Source organism: Polyergus mexicanus, unplaced genomic scaffold (assembly GCF_030449975.1).
Source record: "Polyergus mexicanus isolate NDT 795.1 unplaced genomic scaffold, iyPolMexi1.0 SCAF_18, whole genome shotgun sequence".
In the NCBI taxonomy this organism is placed as follows: Eukaryota; Metazoa; Arthropoda; class Insecta; order Hymenoptera; family Formicidae; genus Polyergus; species Polyergus mexicanus.
Genome location: NW_027223338.1, coordinates 4,991,733 through 5,018,742, shown reverse-complemented (window position 1 = coordinate 5,018,742; position 27,010 = coordinate 4,991,733). Strand labels below are relative to the sequence as shown.

At 34.5% G+C, this 27,010-nt stretch overlaps 1 protein-coding gene across 1 annotated transcript in view; it reads right to left on the bottom strand.

The window, feature by feature from the left end:
* Positions 1 to 24,496, bottom strand: part of LOC138941087 (uncharacterized) — a 41,238-nt gene extending 16,742 nt beyond the window's left edge. Inside the window, exons 1-3 of the mRNA XM_070310433.1 lie at positions 24,228 to 24,496; positions 17,259 to 17,559; positions 14,440 to 14,534 (exon numbers count right to left, since the gene is read on the bottom strand). Of these exons, the coding sequence (XP_070166534.1) occupies positions 14,440 to 14,534; positions 17,259 to 17,559; positions 24,228 to 24,274 (443 nt within the window). The 5' untranslated portion in view covers positions 24,275 to 24,496. The remainder of the gene's footprint in view (positions 1 to 14,439; positions 14,535 to 17,258; positions 17,560 to 24,227) is intronic.
* Between the last annotated feature and the right edge of the window lie 2,514 nt (positions 24,497 to 27,010).

Genomic DNA, 27,010 nt, shown 5'->3' with positions numbered 1-27,010 from the left:
TTAAATAAAACAAAATTATTTGCTCGAACCATTTCGTTGATTGAACATGTAATTTGGTTTTATTTAATAAAAATTGTGTTACTGGAAGGAAGTTAAATGTTACACTAACAAACTATTTTCTTTGCATGGAGTTGTTTATCCGAATAAAATTGCTTATTGTTGCCATAACAAACTCATCCATCTCATCGTATTCTAAATAATTGTATTTGTTGCTTGAACTAAATCGTTTTTAATTGAATATCATAAGCTATTTTGCGCATTCATGTGTCACTGCGCGGTCAATAGTTATGCAGTGTAGTGTGATGTGCAGTATGCGGTGCATCTTTAATCATGGCGGATTCGTCTGTCCGGGAAATACTGATTAGTCTCTCGTTAACGACGGTTGCAGTTGAAAAATTTGCTAACACACAAACGTGATTCAGTGAACAAAATTAAAACAATCAAAAATTTGATTTTATACAATTTATTAATTTTGTTCACTGAACCCAAATTTGTGTGTTAGTATTGCCAAATTATTCAACTAAATTTTTTTTTTTTTTTTGTATTAACTAAATTGATTTCTTTGCCCATATCCAAACAAGAGATTTAGTTGATTCAAACAAATTTTATTTCATTCAACAAAATAAGTCTTGTTCTTGTTCTTACTGTTACTCAAAATCTTAAACCAAATTCCATAATATTTTATCTTTCAACAATGATCTTTTAGATAATTATACTTAGAATTCAATTCGAGAACCTATCTAACAATTTATAATGTCGTATTTACTAACAATATATGTGTGGGAGTAAAATATATACAAGAAAGTTTGTAAAAAGGATTGCATAATTAATCCGACGAACAAGAAGAGATATTTTTGGGAGGAGCAATTTTTTTAAAAATACCACTTATGCGTCGCTTCGTCAATGAGCGAACGAAGGGAAGGAGAAGGAGAGACAAAGAGACAAAGGGCTTCCGGCTTCGAGCGGCGAGAATGATAAAGGTAAAAGTTGTAAGCTTCAACGAGCAGAATGCTCGCGATAAAGACGCTTCCGATCACCCTCGATAGTCCTACGTGTAAAAGGCCATAAAGGGCTCTCAGAGAGAGTTAACTGACCTGGGTCAACGTTTCTCCTACGCTCCACTTGCGTTCGCGTTAGTTATGTGAGTTGGACACGGCGAGGATTTGGGTAAAACTTAATTTTAAAAAAATCTTTTAGAAATATTTTCCCACGCACAAAAATTTTTAACAAAGAGCGCTTGATCGGCACACATTGACTCTTTAATTGTTTATTTAATTTAATATTGATGAAATTTATGTTTGAAAATATCCGGATGTATTTTTATCGTGTGTTTTATTATAATTTATTGTTTGAAAATTTTTTTTTAACACAGCTCTTTATGGTTTTTATCATTGGAAAATTAGATAATAGTAAGCAAATAGCAATACCCGATACATAAACGAATAATCGATACAAACAGTTCGTTACTTTGGGGGTGCAATTGGCTTATTTGAGATAAATCAAAATAAAGTACAGTTCACGGATCGCATAGTGTCGGCATAATACGAATTTGTTTAATTATTATGTTTTTTATAAATATATTATAGCCCGCGAACATGGAAAATGACTTTGTTTACTTATTTACAATGCAAATGCGAGCCATTTCGTATGATATCGTAGCGCGATAACGTAGCAGTAATTGAAGAATAAATACAAATGTTCCAGTTACGATTTCAGTCTGTCATAAAATATATTTTCAACGTACAATATTCACAAAACATAATTATATTCTGCTATATTTAACTGTATATATATATATTTAGCTTTTAAGCAAAAAAAACTCGTGCACTTTATATCAAAACCGATCAATTTCTTTTATTCTTTCAGGTGTCACATATCAGTCTTTTTCAGACATGTATGTTCGATAACAACAAAATATCTCGTAATATTAATATGAAAAATAAATTATTTACATTGCAACGCAGATAAAGCACAATATGTCTATTTAATCAACATTAGTGATCATTAATGATCATATTATTATTATCTGAAAAATAATCCGTTGAGTGTGCCATCGATCAACAATTATCGTCATTGGGCATTGACATTTAATGCGCGTCTAAGTCCCACGTGATATAGCATGCCGGTCGGCTCTTTCCGTCCGCAATGAAACGGTAAGCCATCGAAAGCTCCGCGTTACTTATGGCTGATTGATCGATAGAGCACACTCTCTCCCCCGCCCTACATCCACCCTTTGCGTGAGTCTCCGTCTCTCCCCAATCTTCTCACTCTCAACGGAGAGCTTTAATTCGACTCGGAGCGGCGTTTTCGATTACCGCCCTGATCATTACGCGATCCCGAACGAATCGCAAATTCAATTCGATCCGTCTCTATTTGCCGAATTGGCCGTCATTTAGCGCACGCATCGAGAAACGAACGCAAAGATTCTGCGGAAAAATTTTGCGGTTTCTACATTCAAATGGAAGGGCTGTTAACCTTTCCTCCCTCCCCCGGTAAACATGTCGTTTGAAAAAGAAAAACTTCCCCTTTCGTTGAATATAATAGAGGACATTAATACTTTGTGATCGCATACTGTGTGCTCTAAGTGCTGCGGAATTTCCTCTGACACGCGTCAATTTTTTTTCGAATCAGGTTTTTTGGTATAAAAAGAATTTCTTGTTTTTAAAAAGGAATTTATGACAAATTGAATCTTGTACAAGATTTTAATCTAAAAATAAAAATATGACTGTTTAATCGGAGATCTCTGGAATTTAATTAGTTGACGTTAATAATCCCAGATTATATCCGAGACGATCGTTTTTTGGATAAAGAATTTGCTTTAACGTTTTATGGTGTTTCGGGAAATTTGTTGATACGTTTATATGTATATTTAATGTGAGCGTCTACCGCGTCCCTTAAACTAATACAGGGCAAAATATAATAAATTACGTACATGGTATACATTAATTAAGAGCTTTCAGCTGAAAATTTTAAAATACTCTCTCCTCTCGCACACATATTCATAAATATAAATTAAATATTCGAAAATTTTGCGACGTAGAATATTATCTGTGATTCACAAAAGAGCATAACATTTCCTATTCAGCCATATTTTACGCCAGTCACGTAAAACGAACACATTATCATCTTTTTAAATAATGAACGCGAGTTTGTCGTCACATTATGGAAACAAAGCAGAATATGTAATATTCACATCCATTAGAATAAAGAGACAGAGGGAAATATATATCTTTTATTAATTAATTTTTTTTTTTATATATATTTCATCTATTATACTATAATACAAAGCAAGATTAATATTTCTTATTTTAAAAATAGAGATCCTAATTATTAAAATAAAGTTAGAAATTTTACAAGTATATTACTCCTTGTCGTTCGTATTATAAGTAGATCGTAAAGAAAAATTTTTGCATTACTGTTATTAATTTTTAATTAGATTTAATCAGACATCGATTATCGAATCAATTCAAAATTATATGCTACGTTTCAAACGATTCTTCTAAAAATAAGTATAGGTCGATTCAATGCTTGTTTGCCGAACGATAAGTTTATCCTCGAAAAACATTTCGTCCCTCGCATTAAATCGAATTACATCGAATTGTAACATCTCGTAACGTTTGTTCTGCATGCAGGAGGGAAAAATACGCCATGTCAAATTCAAAAATAGACGACGAGAGGATGAACAAAATAAAATTTAATTTTATCGAACGAGAATCTATTTAACAAAATTGGAATAGGAAATGTAAGTTTCTCGAATCTGTCGCGAGACGAAACGTCAAAGAGCGCGCGCGATCTCCCGAAATCGATGACAGGCCGCATGACAATTCCCAGACAATGCGAGTGTGTTATAACGTATCGGACGTTTAGATACATGTCGGCCGTAGTATTATTGTTGCCCCGTAAATTTAATTATACCTGCACACCTCCAACGTTTATTGACGGTCACGATACTCGCTAATAGGTATAATTAATTACGCAACAAAACGTGTATATCGAATTGCCTTTTCATCTCCTCCCTTACCTCGCGGGATACTGTATCTGCGTTTGCCTCTGTATACATTTATCTACTTGTACATACATATACATCGCTACCACGTTGTTATGTTTATCTGCATATGCATTTAGGCACGTGATAATGACGATATGAACGTATGGAACACGCCCTCGTAGATGAAATGGCCTGATCGCCGCTTGGAAAGATTCTACCCTCGCGAAAAGTAGTTAATTAGTTCCTCGCAGCGAGCTCAAACGAGTTTCGGCCGCTGATAAATGCATATAAATTCATTTTACACTTAGCAAGGTCAAGCTTGTGTGCGATAGCACACAGCTTTATTCTATTGCTCTTTTAACGCTCGTTATAGAATACGATTCGAATAATAAATTTTGTTTTATAATTTAATAACTAAAAGATGATTAGATATTCTAATACATAAGATTTTCTTTTTATAAATCGCAAAACAACTCGGCTGTTTTGTTCTTAAAATGTAAATGTAAAAGGGACTCGGTAAGTTATTAATATTCTTATTAGGTGTACAACTTTGCTTCCGCCATTTTTTCCCGAAATTCGAGGCTTTATTGTAAAAAACTGGTTATACATTTATGATTCGAAGTATTGTCCACTCCCAATGATCGTGCCAATTCTTTTTGACTTTGACTCGAGTCTTCATTAAGTAATGCCTCCAATTCTGCATCTTCGAAAAACTTCTCTCTTCCACCGCTATGCCGGTCTTCGACGTGAAAATCACCGTTCTTGAAGCGTTGAAACCACTCACGACACGTTCTTTCGCTAATAGCGGCTTCGCCATAAGTATTTGAGAGCATTCGATGAGCCTCAGCCGCAGATTTCTTCATATTGAAGCAGAAAATTAAAACCTCCCGCAAATGACGAGAATTTGGCTCGTAAACTGACATTTTCAATCGAGAATAACTTTATGATGCGGACACAAATCGACTGATGTTTCTATGGGGTTGTGTTGACAGATGCCCAAGTTTATCGCATGACGTCTATGATCTATTTATTTCGACCACTACTTATCGCTAAAGCCATCTATAGGAAAACGGCGGAAGCAAAGTTGTACACCTAATATTATAGCAGATTTCAATTTCTTCGCAAAAATTATAGAAATTAAGAAATGCATGAGAAATGCAAAAACTTATCGGCAATCAATGAATAACTTTGATATTCATAGATTTCCCGATTCTAATGGTTATCGCGATGTGGCGCTCACGGCGAATAAAATTCGCTCGAGCCTTCCTCGCTCTTTTCTTTCCACCCTGCCTCCCCGTTACATCGACCCTTCGACTTCTACCCCTTAGTGAAGAAATCCCTCGGGCGCTAATTCCATTAGCTGCCATTTTTGTTATTTTCCACTCCGAGTATCGGCCTTTGCAACGCTTCACGTCTCAATTCCATTCCTCCTCATCTATCCTCCATTCCACAAAACGACAAAAGCCTGTCAATTAGTGACGAAGTGTCGATAAAATTCTATAAGTTGCGTAATATGCGCGTCAATAATATCTTTCATGTCATTATCTATGCGTTATATGTTACATGTCGCGTCTCTTTTTCATTTATGATACTTTCTCATACGAGTAACTTTGAAAGATCGTAACAGAAGCAAAAATATTATTAATTAATATTCTAAATAATACTATAGCAATTCTCTTTTCTTTTTCTTTTCTCTCATTGCCAATTTCTTTTCGCAATTTTCTTTCGCTTCCATTTCATTATCTTTCCCAGTTGGCTCCTTTTCTTTCTTCTCTTTAATTCTTCAAGCTGTTCAGCTCAATTCCTTTTTTTTTTTTTTACAGTGAAGCCCGTGACGAGAATAAAGTTCGATTCGGCGCTTTGCGATCTGCACGACTGAATTTTATTTATCGAGAGTCCTCGCCATCAGGCGCGTCGCTTCCGATTTTGGAGCGTCAACGGGAGCCGTGAAATTCGATGGTCCCGCGTATCAATGGGGGATATCCTACGACTTTCCTTTCGCGTAGATCAATATTCAGCGTCGTGTCATTTCATGGCAGTTTTGAGCGCGTCGTCGTTCTCACGAGACGAGATCGCAAGGATTTCGACATTAACATAATTCTCTTTCAAATTCAAAAGTCGAACTCGTCGAATATATTATAAAAAAATTCGACTCAATTTACACAATCTTCGAGCACGGAATCCCAACTGTCGAAGCGAACATTCGAAGATCCGAGAAACAAATCCGGTATTTCAATGCGATACTGTAATTTAACATAAAGTTCTAGAAATTAAATAGAGTTCAAAGACGCAAAGATTCTCTAAAACACAGATAAAGATCTTAGAATCTAAGAACTTAAAAATTGTGTAATATCTAGATTTTAGAAAAGAAGAACGTCAGAACGCTTCTTTCCGAGACTCTTCAAGAATCTAACAATTTCAATAAATTTCTACACAATATTCGAATTCTAACATCTAACGATCTAGATCTTCTAATATTAGATACAGATCAAATGTAACTTTTATCGTAGATATTTTAATATATATATATATATTTCATACATTTTGCTTATATAGCTTCGTCGTACACATCGAGATCAGCACATTATTCGAATATTTCTCTTTCAAAAAATGCACGCCCGTACAAACCCGTCTGTTCGTCTTCGGAACGGTGGATTATTTATACGCGTTGCGTGCAACACCTTCTGCGCATCGTCAAGCCGCGAACTAGTGTCTGTTTTACGTGTACATAGATATCTGTGTCCGATTGTACACGTGCGTGTGTGTATGCAAAACGCTATCGCGTTTTACCATTTGGATTCACGAGATCACATCGTTGCGATATCGCGCAATCGCCGCTAATGTCCGACGATATAGCCAAAGCCGAATCATATCCTTTCGCCGATACGAGCGAAATAACATGGCAGAATTCTTTCTCGCAGATATATTTTTGTTCGTTCGAAAGCAGCCCGATAAACAAGTCTTCTCCCGGCGGATTTAAAAATAAAAAAATTGAATTCATATACAGGTTGTCCCATTTTAAAGGACCCACTCAAATATCTCAGAGACACTGCGTTAAATCGAAAAATGTTTCAAACAAAAGTTGGTAGGCTTCAAGGGGGCCATAAGATGGTGACAATGATTTGACCTTGAAAAATAATTTGAAGGTCATGCGAAGGTCAACTTTAAAATCTTAAATAGAAACCCCCATTTTTTATTTAGTATTCTTGTAGCTGACATCGAGAGCTTTCCAAAACACTATAATAAAGTATTTTTTCATTGAATACTTTTTGAGTTATTTTATATTTTAATCTGACATATTGTTTTTTGAGATATTCGACTGGATGGATTAAAATGGGCCACCCAGTATGTGTTTATTTCTTCTTGAAGAAAAATATATGGTTGTTATCGCAAAATCGACGTAAAAAATAATAAAGAGATTAATTATATTAATTTCAATCAGATAATCAAGAAAGTTGATAGTGTGGTTTTCTATTGTCAACAAAAAACATACGAATTTTCTTGATTACCTAACAATTGACCTGTTTTATTTGACTCGTCTTTAAATATTATTACAAGAAATCAAAGTTCAAGAAACCAGATCATTATTATTATGTAAAGGTATCAAAACAGTTTTGAATTAATAACGAATTGTAATTAAAGGCTGTCATACTCTTTAGAACACATTTTTTTTTTTTTTTTTTTTACTCTAATCGCGCTAACATTTATCAAACATAATATAATATAGAGGAGTTTACTTCCGTGTATAATATGCGATATTATACACGAATATATGCTATAATTATTGTCATTCGCGGAGAGATTTCATCTTCAAATGCAGTGTAGAAGCGTTAACATTCGTATGTGCAGAGAGACAGAGAGAAAGAGAACAAGAAAGAAGAAGAGGGAGAGAGAGAGAGAGAGATCGTTGCAACATTATTTCTCATCCGTCAACTACACTCGCGATACGTTTCACTTGGGCTGTATTGTTTGATGATTACGGATGAAGCTTTATATCCGATCAATCACGCTTGACGGGTACATCGGGCAGCTGACTCGAGTGGGTTAATGCGTCCATCGATTATAGATGCGCGTTTCAATGATGAATCCGCGTCAGAATCGATTGCCGAGCAGTGTCGCGGCTGCAGTGCCGTTAACACACATTTAATTCACGCGACAGCGATGTGATATTTCACAATGACTTCCGGCTCTTTTTCAAGTCGGAAGCTCGCCGCGTCCTCGATTTTTCACAAGCACCGCGGCCTGCCGATATATCGATCGCAATTACGGCAGACGCCGCGCACTTTACACACAACGCGTCGAACAGTCCATTATCGCGACGATTAATTCTGATGAAATATCGGGGCCTGTAATTTTGATTCATCGCGACGCGAGAATGTTGTCGCAAAAAGAGTAATGCGATCCACCAAGCCATTTATAGACGAATATTTATATATACAGGATGGGGGCATTTATATCGAGATACCTAAATATCTAAGGAATAAAGCAAGATAGAAAGAAATGTTTCGGACAATAGTTGTTCGGTTCCAAGGGGATCATAAGACGGTGCCGTTAGTTTGATCTTGGGTGGAGGCGCTTCGGAGATATCAATGTCAATCTTGTTTTATTTTCTATACACCAATTGGCGTCTCTCATTCTTTGAGCTTAAAATATTAAGGTAACATTATTGCAATATAAATAATTTTATGAGATATTTCATAGCTTATGTAAAATTATGTCCAAGTGAAGTAATAAAATAAAGTATAAAATATCTCGTAAACTATTAAACTTTTGGCCATCATACCCCCTATAACTTTTTATGCAGAATATTGCAAGGGATTGATTTATGTAAAAAAATTGGGGTGTTTCCATTTAAGAAAACAAGATTGACATTGAAATCTCCGAAGCGCCTCCATCCAAGGTCAAACTAATGGCACCATCTTACGACCCCTTTAGAACCGCACAACTTTTGTCCGAAACATTTCTTTCTATCTTACTTTATTTTTTAGCTGTCTCAATATAAAAATGCCCCTGTATATAAAGTGTGGTATTTATTTATAAGTTTTAATAAATCCTACATTTCGAAGCCACCATTTTTATAATGCAAATGCGATGATGCAAATTTGAATAATTTGACATTCTTTTTAAAATTAAAATGAAACAATAAAGGCTCTTACGAATGTATCATACAAAGATGGGGGAAGGTAATTAAAATCCAGCGAGGTAATTCGTGCGCAAATTTTATTGTAATCAAATTATATTAATAAATATAAAAAAAAGTATTAAAATATAAAATATGTAAATAAACTTAATAAAAGGCATACTTTTCGATCCTTTTTTGATCACCTTCGGCGCAATTACATATTAAATAAAGAACAGAAAACCGAGAGCTGTTCAAACGTGATGTCGAAAAGGAGTCGAGAACATAAGATTACAAGAAGTTACAACGAATAAGAGTAAATCGTATATAAACGATAAATTGCCGAGACTTTAAATATCGCGCCGTCTTATTTGTAAACACCCCTTTATACATATTTTCTTTATGTTATGTGTGATATTGAGAGACTTGACAATCTATCTCGAATGTTTGTTGTGGCATTTGCCTTTTGACAACATGCGCGACTCTCACTCTTGCTCATTGTAACTTCTCGTAATCTTATGTTTGCGATTTATTTATGACAGCTCGTTTATATGGCTTTATATTAATATAATTTGATTATAATAAAATTTACGCACGAATTAGCGCGCTGACTCTTAATTGCCTTCCCTCACCTTTGTATATGATATTCCTTTTATTTTCCAAGAATAACATCCATTTTTGTTATCTTTCGCCCAATGGAAAATATTCCGTCGCGTCCCGCTGAATTTAATTTACTCCTAAACACAGTCGACGGCGGCAAGTAGAAATGGCTCCAACAAACTTTCTTGCTCGACCCACTTAACGATTTTACGTCCGGCCGTTGACGGGACGATGGAATCGGCTTCAAAACGGGACGTCGGCCACCCGGGATTTCGTTTTTTCACGTTAAAACAAATTATCAATTTCTGACGTATGATCGACATCTCAGAATGATCGATACTCCTCTGTTAGCAAAATAATAATTTGTCACCGATTTTCTTTCTACGTATCGTCGATTTATATACTCTGCTTTTATAGTATAATATCTGTATACACTTTATATATTTTATCACCTATATTTTTTTTCTACTATATATTATCTATTTTATTATAGGATTTATTATACACTATTTTTTAATGAGTATAATATCCATCAAAAATATAAATGCAGGAGAAGGAACAATATTGAATATTAAATATTTTTTCGATTATATTAATTACCGAACACGTTTATCATTTATACTTTATCCCTCAAACTGATCGTTCGCGCGCAGAATAAAATGCTTCGCTTAATTGTCAAAGGAAAAAGAGATATTAAATGGATGTGAGAGCGAGAGCAACATAAATTTATTTGCAAAATTATACGCGCGCAATAACGATGAGATAAAATAAAATAATTTATTTTTCATGTGATTTCGAAAAGTGTCATAATGCAGCGATAATACGTCGTTTATTTTTACGCATACGCTTGATAATTGGCGCATAAACTTTATGAAATAATAATAAAAAATAGATCATCAATATAAAACAGGTAAGCTTTATTCAATGTAGCGCGAAAAATTTTTCATACAAAATGTGTGAATGACGACAAAAAGAATTTTATATATTTTTTAATAAAGAAAAACATTAACATGCAAATCTAATCCAGTCTCGCGGGCTATCTTCATCTCATTCCGCAAGAATTTATTAATCCTAGAAGGTAAAAATAGAAACAAAATATCTATCAATTCAAGAATCTAAGAATATAAATAGATATTTGAGAATTCTACGGAGAAAAAGATCGTAAAATCCGAAAAATCTAAAGTTTAAAACTTAAATGATGCTCTAGAAATCGTAAAATGCAAATCTAAGAATTCTAGAAATTCAGACATTTTATTTAAATCCTTGATTTCAAAAATTTTAGATTTCCATGGATCCAACTCAAGATTTGAAAATTCAATGACTTCAGAGATACAAGGATTCACAGAATCCGAAAGTTCAGCTGATTGGAAAAAAAAAAGCTTAAGGGGAGTCGAAAGAAAGCTCAGGGGGCTAAGCTTGTTGCATCTTTCGGATCGAAAATGCGCGAGGCATACGGGAAACGGAAATTGGGCGGTGCAGACATTTGAGATACATTCTTAGTCTTACCCGACCCTGCAGGCGAGATTGCGTCCGTCTGGGATTGCGAGTCACGGGGCACTGAGCTTGCAAGACACATCCAGGCCAACAGACCGTGCTTGCAAGCCTCGCGACTCGCAAACTCGACTCTACGTCTATCGTCTCTCCCTTCCACCACCACCCAGTCGCAACCCTTCACCTTACAAATAGTATTTTTCTTCCTAAACTCTCTTGAATTCTCGTTGAACCAAGTGTAAGATTACTTATGTAAGATTTTTTTATTATACCATCTATATATAGACTTTACACATGTTTTAAGATTACATCAAAAATATAGGGATTTAAAGGACAGTTTTGTCAAATATTATGCTGTTTGGGACAGCTAATTGAATCCTCAAATCTCCAGCTTCTCTCTAACACTTGGATCAAAAATATTAAAACCTTTTCGCTTCAAATTCCTCAAAAATTCTATAACATTCGGACCGTCGAATTTCGCGAACATACATTTAGTGGATTCGAAAATATTGACTGCCACTTGTCACAATAAAATCGCAATAAGCCTGTCTCTTCGATGCGCTCGCAACGTGATCAGTTATTGAAAAATTGAATTTATGCCAGCGCAATTTTGCAGCTTTTTTTTCAAACTAATCCTCGTTTTCATCTAGCGTTGCGTTTAACGACTGCCAAAAATACACGAAGTCGAACTATCCATTTATTCGCGTTACGTACGCAGTGTGTCTCGGATTTTTGTCGATTGGCAATTATCGCCAAGCGATTTGTTGCCGCGAGTGCGCGAGCTATTTCGGTGCATGGGACAATATGTATGAAAGCGATTAAAACGGAATAAATAGTAAATCCGCCCGAAGGCGATAGATCGGCGAGCACGCGAAACGACTTTTGCAATCCCGCAGCGATTTTCGATGCAGTAATCAATTTATCATTATTATACTTGCGGGGAGAGGTATCGCCGTACCGGTGAAGAAAACTCTCGCCGGCAATTCGCATCGCGATGCGAATTGACCTTACAAATTCGCGATAGCGATTAGACACGACGCAGTGATCGCCGACACGAAGGGAACTTAAAGCTATCGATGATAAGGAATCGAAGAGGCGCGCCTAGATTGGCGGGCCTTGACCGAAAGCGTCAATGTTGTTGCCGATATACATATAGAGTGATCGGAGAAGTTACGAGTTGCATTTTTGATTCGCGGCATAACTTTAATATTTTCATTATACACGTTATGTCTCACGCGTAATATCAAATATTCCATTCTTATAATTGTCACAATTCGATGTAACAATATATTTTAATTTTACTGACTTTTTATGGGAGAGATAGTACATTACATCTTTGATTTTTTTTTTTTTTTTATAAAAGATACTACCGCATATAAAATAGAATTATTAATACCGACGCTATTCGACTGTGTCTGTATATATATCTTCTTTTTTTATCTTGACATAGTGTATAGTGCTGATAAAAAACGAGATAATTAAATCACATTTAGTTTGACACTCGACGAGAGATACATTTTTGATATTAATAACAATTTTCTATTGTTTACACACATCATTTCTATAAACATATACGTACGACGTATATATTTGAGCTTCGTGACTTTTCGATCATCCTGTATCCACATTTCACGTACGTGTGTATATTCACGCGGTGTTCGCGAGCAAAGGGTACCGTGAGAGAGGGTGTTGATTTTCCCACAGTTATCAAGACGCGGACAGGTTATCGGCGTTCCGAAGGCTATCTGTTCGATTTGCGGCGTGATTAAATTTTCCAAGACGCGGAATGAGTGAGAACGATGACAATATATCGTGCCTGGCATAAATGTTAATCTAGGATCGACAACAAATTTGTGTCATAACTTTTTGATTAACGATTATATTATATCATTTATTCATCCCCTATGGGCGTTTTTCCGGAACGTACCCAAACCTTTACATTTTCTTACAAATTCCTTTACCATTCCATCCTTTACCCGACCTGGCCCTTTGCGACCTTACATATTTTCCTCCCTTCCCTTCCTCGCCCCACCATCTCACTTCCATTTCCCCTCTCCCCACCTTCCCTTCTCTCCCACGCTTTTTTGTACACACATACACACAAGCCTCCCATCCCTCCTTTCGCTCTTGTCCCTCCACTTGTGTACTTTTACTTATCCTTATCCTATCCTCTTACATCCTAACTCCGCGTACATAATGTGTGAAAACCTCTTTTTGAAGCATATGGGAGGATTGGACTCGAGCGGAATCGAACCTGGAATCTTTCGATTACCCAGCCTGTGACTCTACGCCCGGCGCCACGCATCGCCCCGATTACATTATATATTATTACACATTTATATTTAAAACTGTGCACCATTCTTTATCAACTATTAATGTGCGAGAAGTTAAAAAATTGTTTTTCCGATAAAAAAAAAGAATCTAAACAAATTTCTCTCTCATATATCATATTAAAATAATTATTTGATACGTGAAAAATTGGCTTTTAAATATTTTTCTTCCAAGATAGTCTTATTAAAGCATTTTATATATTTATTAAATCTGTTGCATAAAAAAATTGCAGATATTATACGCAATTTCTATAATTTTTCGCTCAAGCTTGCTAATGTAAAAAATATAAAAAAAATTTATAGAAGGAACGTCCAGACGGGATTAATATATTCGTGGAAAATTCGAAAGCACCGCTAACAATACGGAAAATAAGAGAATGCAAATTTCATGGAGGCTGCGGCTAAACACGACCACGAACTTTTGGTGGTAAAGTTAAAAGCGCGCGTAGCGCGGTTCGCAAGTATCTTCCAGAGTATGTACTTAATGCAAAGTATCGAGATACTTTGAACATTTTAAGTGGCGATCGAAAAGTCCCTATTGATAGTATCGAAGAGAAACTTGCAATTTTCATCGACATTCTTATCGCGTTAACCTTGTACAATATTAGATTATCGAGGATTATAGCAATTTCTGATAATAATGAAAAAATATAATAATATATTATATTTTAAGGTATATATTTAATTTTTAATGATCGTATTAAAATATAACAGATATTATAGTGTATAGAATAATGTGTGGAGTAGAACCTATAAACATCAAATTAAATCAGATACAATCGCGTTTCCCCTTTTGACGCGAAACGTAAACGAGAGAATTCACTTTTGAAGTCACACAGATTACGAATTTTCTATTTATATATTTCACGGATAATTGAAAAAGTTTTCAATTCGTCGGATAATGCACTTACCTCACAGTCAGGCGATAAATTCTCTCGTGTCCACTCTCCTGCTCGATTTTTGAAAAGATTCCTTCGCACAACCGTGGAATGAGTCCTGGATCCTCCTGAAAAAAAAAGAAAAAGAATCTAGATTTCAACATCGCTCGGGAGTCCGTATACTTTATCGCTATGTTAAAAGTGACGATGCTTTATCGTTTTACCCTTTTCGACGATTAAGTACAATCCGGATTGAGAAGACGCTTGAAAATAATCGAATCGCGGTAATTAGCATAATGAAAAATTCTGTGAATCGTTTAATAAATAATTAATCTATTATTTAAAATATTGAAGCAACACTTTAACAAGAGAAGTTGTATCAATTTCCAAATTTGATGCGTCTTAACCAACTTTTGCGAAAAAGAAAAAAAAAGAGAGAGAGAGAGAGAAATCTTTTATAATTGAAATTCTATAAATGAGCGTTCTGCCGGCAGGCAATTTAATTAAGCGGTATTTCGCAAAAAACAATTTCAATTTACTATTTAAAATTTTTGGGACGAAAATAGAACATTGATTTGACTCTACAGCGAAGACTCCTCCTCCTCCCCCTTCTCTCTCTCTCTCTCTCTTGTTTGTTAATTAGAATCAGCGATACGATATGATAATTTCGGGAATGGAGTACGAGAGAGAAGGGGAAGAGAAGAAAGAGGAGGAGAAGGACAATCAATAATCAGATTAATGCTGTTTAAGCTTTAAATATCCATTGACCAATTGATGCAAAATGCAAAATATATAGTTTCGCAAGGCTATTATACGAGAGTGCTAGAGCTGATGGAAGCTAAATATTTCTAGGAAAATTCATCCCGCCGATTTTCGTTTGCCGATACAATAATAAAGCGGGAGAGATTTTGAGTGAATTAATGTAGCAATTGCGTATTGTACGAGCTAATGGAGTGAGCTTGACTGCATCCAAGATATGAAAAGTGATTTATATCCAAGTTATTTTATGTTACAGCGTTTAATGCGCTAGAAATTAAAAAAAAAAAAACTGACTTTTTTTTTTTTTTTTTTTTTTTTTTAATAATATCAAGAAGAATTTAAGATATTTAAAATAAAAATTTTAAATTGGAAAAAATTGGAAAAAGTTTTTCTATAGAAAAATCGCATGTACTGAAATTTTTTCTTGTATTAAAATATCAAATCTATGATAAAGTAGAAAATCATCAATTTAATCAAACTAACTAAAATTTATGAAATGTTTTAAACGTTCATCGATGTAGCTAGTGGCCAGATTCTGTTATTCGATAAAACAGAATTTATACGGAGATATTAACAATAAAATTTATCATACCTATAATGAAAATCAATAGTAATTTATCATCGATTTTTTTTTAGCGTGTCAAATGCAATCTCGTTGAAAATGCTTCGATGCTTTCGCAGATTTGCAGATTGTGTAATACGCATGTGTCTTAGAAAAAATGGCGAATTATCGAGAGGAACAAAAAGATCTTTCTAAGAATACGGAAGGATTAATCGTCCAAACAAGCGTGAAAAGACTGATCGAGATTGATAACACTTTTCAACGAAATTAATTAACACGTCGGATTCGCGTGTGAAAACTTTTTCTAGATCGTAGCGTGTATACATTTTGCATGGATATTTTCGCGAATATTTTTGCGAGTACGTCAGCGGATGCAACGCTGATGACAACAGAACGCGCTGTCCGGATTCAAATAAAAGCAAATAGATTATTCCGCATTGTGCGTGAAAAATAAAAAAAAAATAAAAAGAAAAAAGAAGTGGAGTAACGTTCCACGAACGTATTAATAAAAACGCGAAGTAAATCAAAATAATTCGGCTCGCGCGTATACGCGTTTCGCTTTTAAAAATAATATTGCGTATCAAAGGAAACGGGGACACTGGGGTTCGGCGATGCGTGCTGGAAAAGGAGTCTATTATGTCCCGTAAAAATGAAAATAAAGTGCCAATTAGATTTATTACGAGAATAAATCGAAACAATTTGCACATTGTGACGTTGTGACCCGTAAATACCGTCATCACCGGTTTATTCAGATGGTAAAAGAGTTTCGCAAAGTTGCCGCGCGCGAAAATAACGTTGATAAAATACATACAAAATGCGAAACGTGTTTTAACAGACGACGAGAGCGTGCTCGAAATTGCAAATGCAATTTTTCACGCATAGGGCGTTTCTCTACTCTATCGAATGAAACTTTAATAAAATATTCTCAGAGGTATTTCTATGAAACTGGACAATCGCATTTTTTATAACGTAGACAAACATTTTCATTATGATAAGGAGAGAGACAGAGAGAGAGAGAGAGAGAGAGAGAGAGAGATTCTCATCTATTAATAATAAAAGTGCAAATATATTGTATATACTTTTGACCGAATAAATAATGAACAAAACCACAAAATCTTTTTATCTGTTATTTAATTAGAGGTGGCATCGAAACAAAGATTAATATTATTAGTATGTTGATAAAATATGCAAATAATACTTCATAATAACTGGTAATACGTTCACAATTCATCATTTGTCGTATTATAAAGTCAAAATAAGCTAAACGCTCAATTATTCATACGTTCGATTATCGAGTATCCGCATCAAGTAAATTTATGATTAAGGGCATTTCAAATTTAAAATTAATAAAAGTGTTTAAAATTATATCAACGCATTGCATAAAAGCTTCAATTTTATTTTATATTGTGTCTATAAATGAAAACTGAAATGTGTAAATTAAATATTGCGATGGATCATTCATGAAATTCCGATGATAAACCGCGTCCGAATAAGTCAGCTGAAAATTATAATAAAAGAGATGTAATTATACCTTTGTGCCCATCATGGTGTAGGTTTTACCCGACGCACTCTGCCCGTAAGCTACCAAGCAATAATTGTACCCGGAGAATATGACGTCTAGGATGGACTGGCCGAGTGTCTCGTAGATCGTCGCTTGGGTGGCATAATTCTTCGCTTCGGGATTCGACGAATCAAAACAGTAATCGAAAGCATATCTCCGGGTCCTCTCGCGACTGTCCCCGGCCTTGCTCGACGACACCTTCAAATTCGTCAAGGAAATCTCATTCGTCTCCGCGCGGATCACCACTTCAGACCCCGTCAAATTTAATTCCCTGCGTAAGAAAAAAAAAATAAAATATGTATATATTAGGTGTACAACTTTGCTTCCGCCGTTTTCCTATAGATGGCTTTAGCGGTAAGTAGTGGTCGAAATAAATAGATCATAGACATCATGCAATAAACTTGGGCATCTGTCAACATAACTCTATAGAAACATTAGTCGATTTGTGTCCGCATCATAAAGTTATTCTCGATTGAAAATGTCAGTTTACGAGCCAAATTCTCGTCATTTGCGGGAGGTTTTAATTTTCTGCTTCAATATGAAGAAATCTGCGGCTGAGGCTCATCGAATGCTCTCAAATACTTATGGTGAAGCCGCTATTAGTGAAAGAACGTGTCGTGAGTGGTTTCAACGCTTCAAGAACGGTGATTTTCACGTCGAAGACCGGCATAGCGGTGGAAGAGAGAAGGTTTTCGAAGATGCAGAATTGGAGGCATTACTTAATGAAGACTCGAATCAAAGTCAAAAAGAATTGGCACGATCATTGGGAGTGGACAATACTTTGAATCATAAATGTATAACCAGTTTTTTACAATAAAGCCTCGAATCTCGGAAAAAAACGGCGGAAGCAAAGTTGTACATCTATAATATATATATATATATATATATATATATATTTTTGTAATAATTTTATATTTTTATGCTTTTAAAACATGAAAGTATAAAATTACTACAAAAAAATCCAAAAAATATCAAAGTCACAGAATATGAAAATAACAGAGGATCTAATATATTGTATATTGCGAAATTTGAACCCCGTCTAAAAATTCCAATAATCTAAAATAAAGTTTGAAGAAGCATCGGCATTTTTCAATTTTAACCTAGAGAATGCAAACGAGAAAGTATTCAAATAGTTGAAATCGCATCAAAAAATTTATTGAGTCATAAAAATTTTGCAAATCGCTCTCGGTCGCTCGCGACCTAGTGATCAAACGCGAGGAATAACTGCTAGTATCGTCGCAAATATTTGCGAGAGGGTCAACGAACAGGCTTGGAATATGAGCATTGCAGACAGCTTTGCTAACATTTTCGAAGCTACCATCGTTTTTCCGCCTTTCTCGTCTCGTATATACATGTTACGCTCCCGTAGTCGTTCTTTTTTATTTCGTGCTTTTTTTTTTTTTTTGCCAAGCACATTTTTTTCATGCTTCGTGGATCGGAATCGATTCATCGAAAAGCGGTGGTGGTGCATGCACCGTACGTCGCGTTCACACGGGGGTATGCGCCCCCCTATGTTATTTTATAGAGGGCTTTGCCCGATTTTCTCAAAGCATTTTGCGCGACTGGTCGTTTTATTAAAAAAACTATTTCCCTTTAATATACTTTAATATTAATTTTAATGTTTTTTATTAAAAAGGAAAGCCATTACATCATCGTGCTAAGATATCTTTTGAAATCTATAGACTCCGTCTATAAGAAATGTAAAATTAAGGAATCTAAAAGTTGGAGGAAAAATAAAAACTTCCAAAAATGTAAACATCCAAAGATTAAAAGATAGATAATAGATTGAAAGGTTCGACGCATTCTAGATTTCTTTTGATCTACAATGACACGCGACAAGTTTTCCTCGAGGGAAACATCGAAGTTTACATCGTGAATTACAGGTCGAGTCGCGTTTTTGGGTCAGTCGGTGTCGTGCGATGCTACAGTTTGCGTGTCGCGACAGATAGAATGTCGCGATTATGTATCCTCATGTGGCGTATATATGGAGGGAAGAGAAGAGCTTTAATTCGGGCTCTTGCGTGATTTTCAAAACGAAACATCCCTATACAAGTTCGTGTCGTGCCTCGCGTCTTAATCGCGAGAAAAATTCAAACTCTTTCTAATATCTTACATTGGCAAAAGAGACATTCCAATTCAAAAAATGCTATTATATATATATATATATATATATATATATATATATATATATAAATTTATGCAATTGTGTATTCTATAATTCTCATCATTATTTAATACAAAATAGATATAAAATAATTGCCATTATAAAATATTTCCGTACAATTAGTAAGAAAGCAACTCTAATTATAAATTTATAATCAACTTCCTCGTTCAACACTCTTTTAAAATATATACGAAATAAGTTTATTTTATGGGAGCCATGATTACTATGATGCGGAACGCGGTGATTCATCTCCGCTCTGTTTATTTGCCCTGGCGCTTTAATTGCTTGAGCTTGCTAAATACGGATTTCTTCTCCAACGGAGTCGTTAACTCCGTCTAACAATATAAATGAACGTGAAAAATTTCACTCTTACTAAGCCTCAATTAAGATAATTTTTCTATCTCCTTCTCTCTTCTTATATTAATTCATAAATCTTTGGATTTTTAAATTGCAAACTTTTCAAATCCTTCTATTCTTAAATTTGTAAATATATGTGTATTGAATGTGTATCCGAATTTGCAGTCTTGTACTTTTAATAAAAAAATCCTTGATGGTTACATTTTTAGAATTTTTGAACTTTAAAAATTCAACTATCAAAGAATTATAAATTAATTTGTTAGATTTTTCTCTCGAGAAACGTGCAAATATACAACATGATAGAACTCATGGTTTATACCTTTAAAAAAATAATAATTTAATATTAATAACTAGACTATTGGATTTTTATGTAATCGCATATTTTTTTAGAGAGCAGATTGGAAGGTAAGATCAAAATAGAAATTCGTCTTATCGGAAAAGCATTCTAAAAATGCATATTTAATTGTGCATATTGTGCATATTTGCATATTTGTGCATATTTGCATATTTTGTACATATTTGCATATTTTCATATATTTTAGACAAGTTTATGAATTTTATATTTTTAAGTTACTGTTTCCCCTTATTATTTGATATTTGACACATTTGCTGTTAAAATATTTTATTTTAATTTTTCTTCTATTATTAAAAATTATAGTAAAATTTATTAACATGTATAATATTTGGTTTATACATTGATTATGTTTATTTAAAAAAAAATAGGTGGTTTAATCATTTGATGCAAATGATGCAATATCAATAAAAACAGCTCAGGAAATATTAAAAAATTAACAACTTGAAAATGATTTATATATATATAGTATATATTTAAACTCACTTTAAATATTTTCCAGAAATTATGAAAAAGTTAGAGACGAGAAGTATGCCTTTAACTGAATCCATAGATTTAATAACTAATACTATGCAAAATATGAAAAAAAAATGTCAGATGAATATGGAAAGAAGTTATTTTTAAATTTGGTTCAGTTTAAAAAAAAAATCCTAGATTCACCATTATTTTAAAAATAAGTGAAATTTTAAAAGGCAACAATATTGATGGGCCTTTTGAAATCCTACCACGCTACTGAAGTAAATTCAAATACGCCCCTATTACATCTTGCGACACGTGGAACGTTTATTTTCTACATACACGATGATTTTCTCAGACAAACGTCACAAATTTACAATCACCAGTCTTGAGAAAATATTAGTTATCTACTGTGATTTAAATTATACCTCTTAAATAGCATTTTATTTTAAGAATTATAATCCCTTTTTGTATGTTTTGTAATATTTTACACACCTAAATTTTTTTATAAATGTATGAATGTGTTCAAAGTAATTATATTAATTATATTAATTGTGTCAACGTGAGACTATAATAATAAAGAAACACTTGAAAATGTAATTACATTAAAATGTATTTCAGTTTCAGAGATGAATAACATTCCCATAGTAACATAAGTAAACATTAATAATATAAATAGACATTTTTTTACAAGAACATACTTTGACATTATATCTTGCATATTATTATATTTTACATATATTTTGCATAGAAACTGCATATTGGTATATATGTTGCAGTATAAATATGTTGGATATTATAAATAACCTAAATCTTAGTTAATAATTATTTCTTTCAACAATAAATTTCTGCATAAAAAATCCGATGTCTATTAATAACACTCTTTTGCCCGAAGAGATAAATCACTTGTCATATACTCGGTGGAATTATGAAGTATTGGATACTTTTGAAGCTTGACCATCCCCTAAATGCGTGCCACATTGGTTAATAAAAGAGACGTGTGCGTATCCTCGATTCTCTCGACGCACCAGCACGAAAATAACAATGCCAACGCGTTAAGACGATATACGCGTACCTGTCAGACGGGGGCTACTATAAACAGAACAGATGCACCAGCTGTCACGTAAAAAGGTCGTCCCTTACGGCCCGTCGCAAAGCCACGGTCCCTGTGCGGCCCAACCCCACGCTAAGTCAATGGGGGTATTTTCGTCGTGGACCCTACTCTCGAAATCATTAAGTCGACAGCAATGATGCGTCATCTTGTTCGCGAAGAAAATTGAGGCTGAGAGTTTGTTGCAAGGGGGAGGTAAGCGTAATCTGCGAGGTATATGATAAATAATTGTTTTCATATTTGAAGAGAACCATCGGAAATTATAAATCTCGTTCTTTTGCTGTAAAAAGGTTTTTAATTCTATTTGGGGGATCCTTTATGAAAATTGCATATAACGTATTTTTGAAAAATCTGTAATAATTATTCAAAAATCTAAAAGTTTTCTAATCGAAAGATCTGGGGATGTAAAAATTCAAGAGAAAAAGAAAAGTAAGTTGAATCTAAAGATTTAGGAGGATTATTCTAAAGAATTTTATCGAAAAATCTAGAAAAATTAGAAATTGGATATGTATTAAATTAAGTCAAGCAGCGTACGTGATGTGAACGAGAGCTACTACATATTTTTCAACAAATAAAACTTGAACGAAATTTCAACACTTCTTGCATGGATACGTATAATAAACTTCGGCGCGCGAAATCATTAATTTCCCGCTGTAAACGAATATCGTGAGACCCCTTCTGTATCTTTAAATATCCGCGGCTTGTGAACTTAAATACTCAGTTATGCTCGATTCGCATAATTACATAATATACAGAAAGAGAGAAACGAATCTAAAAAAAAAAAAAAACCAAAGGTATAAATCTCTTCCCGAAATATATTAAACTTTATTAACGCGTATTTTTCTCGTTGTCTCGAAAGACAATTTAATTTACTTGCTAAAGAATTACGACGACAAGATACGTTACTAAAATATTCGAAAATTAACCCGAGCAGTCGAGGATAGATCGGAAGAGCTTTCACAATTAAACACTCCTAAATTATTCGGCTAATGCAACGTGACCGGGCGCACCAACGCGATTAATCGCTCTTTAATTGCGATTTGTACCGTGAATAAGCGCGTAATAATTCGCGACAGAAAGCTTCCCAGAAGGTCCCTCAAGTTCTCGACGCCCGATCGCTTTCATCTGCGCTTCCGGTGATTCCGCTCCGGTCGCCTTTACCGCCTGTGGACGGACGCGCCGGTCGTCTTTTTGCCGCCACCCTAGTAATCTAAGTATAGAAACGAGTTCTTAAGTGCTTGCATCGAGCTACCGCGCACAAGTGCGTAAACTGAAAATTCGAAGGTGTAAAAATTTTGGGACGAGGAAAGATGCGAGAAACTCATTTAGAAGTTTCGATACACGCATGGAAAATTTTTCATTTTTTAAGATATAATAAAAATATATAAAATTAAAAGATTATACAAGATACGTCTGCGAGTACCTCCTGTACTAAAAAGGCATTTCTTTCTAATTCCTCAGACACGTATAAGTCTGAAGAACGTAAAAAAGAAACAAACGTGAAATTTTGCAAAACGAAATTATAAATTTTGACTATTGCTGGAACTTGTTGAAAGAAAGTTTTATTACTTTTATTGTACAATATTTTAACAATTCCTATCCTATAATATAATTTACTGTAATGATTCGCCCACCAGTGTTTCAATGTTTGAAAATAATATCAAATTAATTATCATCTTTTTAAAATATTTTATGCTTACACTGGATACAAATATACGGCAAAATATTGCGAAGGAAGCTACAGACCTTGACCCACATTACTATTATATATCTGAAAATTCGTGCGAAAGCATAAACGGAGAGAGTACGATCTGACGATTTTAATATGCCAAGTTGAATAAAATAAAATTGATTTATTTTTAAATATGAAAATGCGTTTGCAAAGGATAATATAATTATTTTATATATTATTTATATGAAAATATTAAGTTTTTACATAGTTAAAATTCATTTATTTGTAAGATATTTTTTTCTAAAGCATAAGTAGTGATGGATAGTTTGTCTTAAAAATAACATGATTTTCAAAGAGACCGAACTTTAATAACTTTTCAAAAACCATTTGCAGCCTCATTAGCGACACGCACAGAACAAAATATATCTTCATTGAAAAACACATCGATAATTATCATACTCTGTTACTCTGTCTTAATATTTTTATCCACATTTTTAAGCAGGCGTATTATGCAAAATTGATATTCTATTCACAGAATCACGTAATTATTCCGAATTATTAAGCATCTCATTGATTTACTTCCTGTACGAAAATAAAATACGTAATATAAAAATGTAAAACTATATGAAAACAATAGAAACTGTACTATTCATGATATCATTTTTTAGACAATATGCAGAAGCAACATATTATCTTTAGAGACATACTATTTTCAGATCTTGAAAAATTGTTATTTCCTGAATAATTTCAATCTTTGAATTTATTACTCAACAATGAATATAGATATTTAAAAAAAAAAAAAATATCTCATTGAAGATAGTACTTACCTAGCAGATATCGGTCTCACGCGCACGGCCACCTTGATATTCGCCATATTGCCATTCCGTAGACAACAACGAGTGACGTCATCCAGCTGCCTGCATCTTACTGATGATCTTCATCGATGAGGCGCGTTCGCACCAAGATCAAAGATCCTCGCCGACAATCGTCGATCGGAAATTGACAATAAGATGTAAGCACGGAAACAATCACGTGAAGCGACTCACATCTTCCTAGCTGGACCAGTTGCCGCCACAGATTTGGCCACAGCGCGAGACGTGAGGGATCGAAGCGAATTGGTGCACCGACTGCACGTGTTGCACTGCCACGATGAAAATACCCTCGAGTCGCTCCCGAGACCATCTCGCTTCGTGGTTTTACCCCACCAGAAGTGAGTGAGTGAGCGTTGCGACCGAACTCATCGTGCCATTTCGTCCGGACGTTACCCGACTTATTGCCCTAGACGACACCAGCCCGGAGAAAAGAGAGCACCGCGAATCGCCGGTGAATTATGTGTACAAGACGTTTCATTAAAGGTCGGCCGATGGCGATACTCCGATTAGGGTTTTGAATGAAGTGTTTGCTATACTGAGCTTGTTGTTTGTCGAAGAGATGAAGGATTTGTGAGCGCGAGAATTGAGAGATTTAAATGCTTGCTGGAACTTAAGTATGTCAAGATTGAGAATCTATGTACTTGAGAGCTTAAAATTTCGTGAGTCTAAAAATAAAGGGTTTTAAAGAACTCTGAGACTCTTCCATTAAGATACTAAGATCTATAAATAAAAATATAAAGATCTACATTGAATCTCTAAATTGATGAAATTAAAAAAACAATCAAATTTCAGGATCCAAGCACGTGAGAGAACCCAAGCACGTTTAACGATTAAAGAATTAAAAATTTTTAATATTTTACACCGATAAATATCCTGATCAGAAAATAAAAAACAGAGTTATCTCAAGAGCGCGCACCCTCAATTTCACTGCTACGTTGCAAAATACAAACCGCGACTTACGGATCACCCTGTAATTTAACAGAATAAACTCTCGGTATTAGACAGACAAGGACAAATCGTCGCTGGTTGCGGTATCGTTGATTACGCTACCGTATTGTACGACGAGGGCATGTCTCGGTATTTAACGGAGTTACTGGGTTACCGTGTTGTACGAGGGTGGCGATCGCGCGGAGAATTAATCAGAGGACGATTTGTCTGTGCGTTCGCTCTGAAGAAAGGAACGTCTCGTATTTAATAGAGAAGCGTAGAGTAGCGTGTACAACCGGTGAAAAAGGTTCTTTCAAGATTCGGAGGGATTTCGCAACTTCCATTCCCTTCTTATCCGCGTATTCCATCTCACCATCTCGTAACTCGTAGCCTTCATCCCGTGGTCCCCTTGAGGCGCTTCATCCGTCTTTTATGCGATCTTAAAAGCGCTCCACGAGAGACCCCCTTTGATCCCCCTGTGCATGATATTTTCGGACTAACGGATTGACTAGCATATTCTCTGTGAAGTAGAGTCCGCGCTGCATCAGCTCTAGTGCTGCTGCTGATCCTTACTCTTCGTAGCCATCAAAACCATCGTGTAAAAGAAGGATTTGCTGAACACCTGCCAACAACGCAAACATTCATCGTTATTCAACGCAATATTTCAATTGTATTTTAAATATTCAAAGTGTTTTTTTTTTCTCTAATAGTTTTCATCGTATATATTATATATATTCTTTTTCTCGACTTTTCTCTTATTTCGAAAAGCTTCTAAAATATAAAATAAACGACAAATGTAACTTGTTTCAAGTATAATAAGAATCTAGTTTCTTATCGTGTTGTTTATATATAAAATAAAATGGAGATTAATTAAACGTTAATTGCAAAGAAGTATTAATAACATAAATTATATAATTTAAAAAATGCTTAGTAAATATATGTAATATTTTTTATAAAATCCATTTGTTAGAAAATATATACACATTAGTCTTAATATTGCTCATATATTAAAAAAAAATAATGATATAATTAAATCTGTGAGACAATTATAAAGTTATATATAATTTAATGATCGTTTGGACACGCATAATAATAGCTAATATCATTTAAGAGAAATTTTCGAAGGGCATGCTGTATAATTTCGTAGCGGTGATCCTGGACGGCACCTTTGATCGTATCATCACGATTTGTAAGCTTTTGTCGCCAATCCAGTTGCTACACTAAGCCGGTTCGCCCGCAGCATTGCTCTGCTTCGTTACAAGCATTGGCCGTAAATTAATTACAGGCGATTGTGAGATCGGCACTAATGAAGATACATGCGTTGGTGATCGGTCGATGCAATTATCGTACATCGAGCCTTTCAACGCTTGTTAAAGCTCTTTGTTCAACTCTTGCGTTCGATATACATTTGTCAATATTATTCAATTCGTAAAGAGGATTATAATAAATCTACGTCGAATGGCAACTTACCCAAGTACGTGAAAATATCTGGATTAACTCTTACAGGTCGCGATTTTCTCTAAAATGGAACAAAAACGAGCAAACCTCTAAAGGACTTCTTGTCTTTAGTTTTTCGATCCCTTACACGCTCTTGAAGCTTTGCCATTTAAATTGGGGACACCCTGTATATTATAATAATTTATTATGACAGATAATTTTTACATTATTAATAATTATTATGTATAATTATTATTATACAATAAATATAAATTTTTGTAGATTTTTCAAACGTTTTGAAACAGCTAAAATCGCGATAAGACCCATATATGATCACGAACAGAACAAGAAAAAAAATGTGATTTAGAAGGATT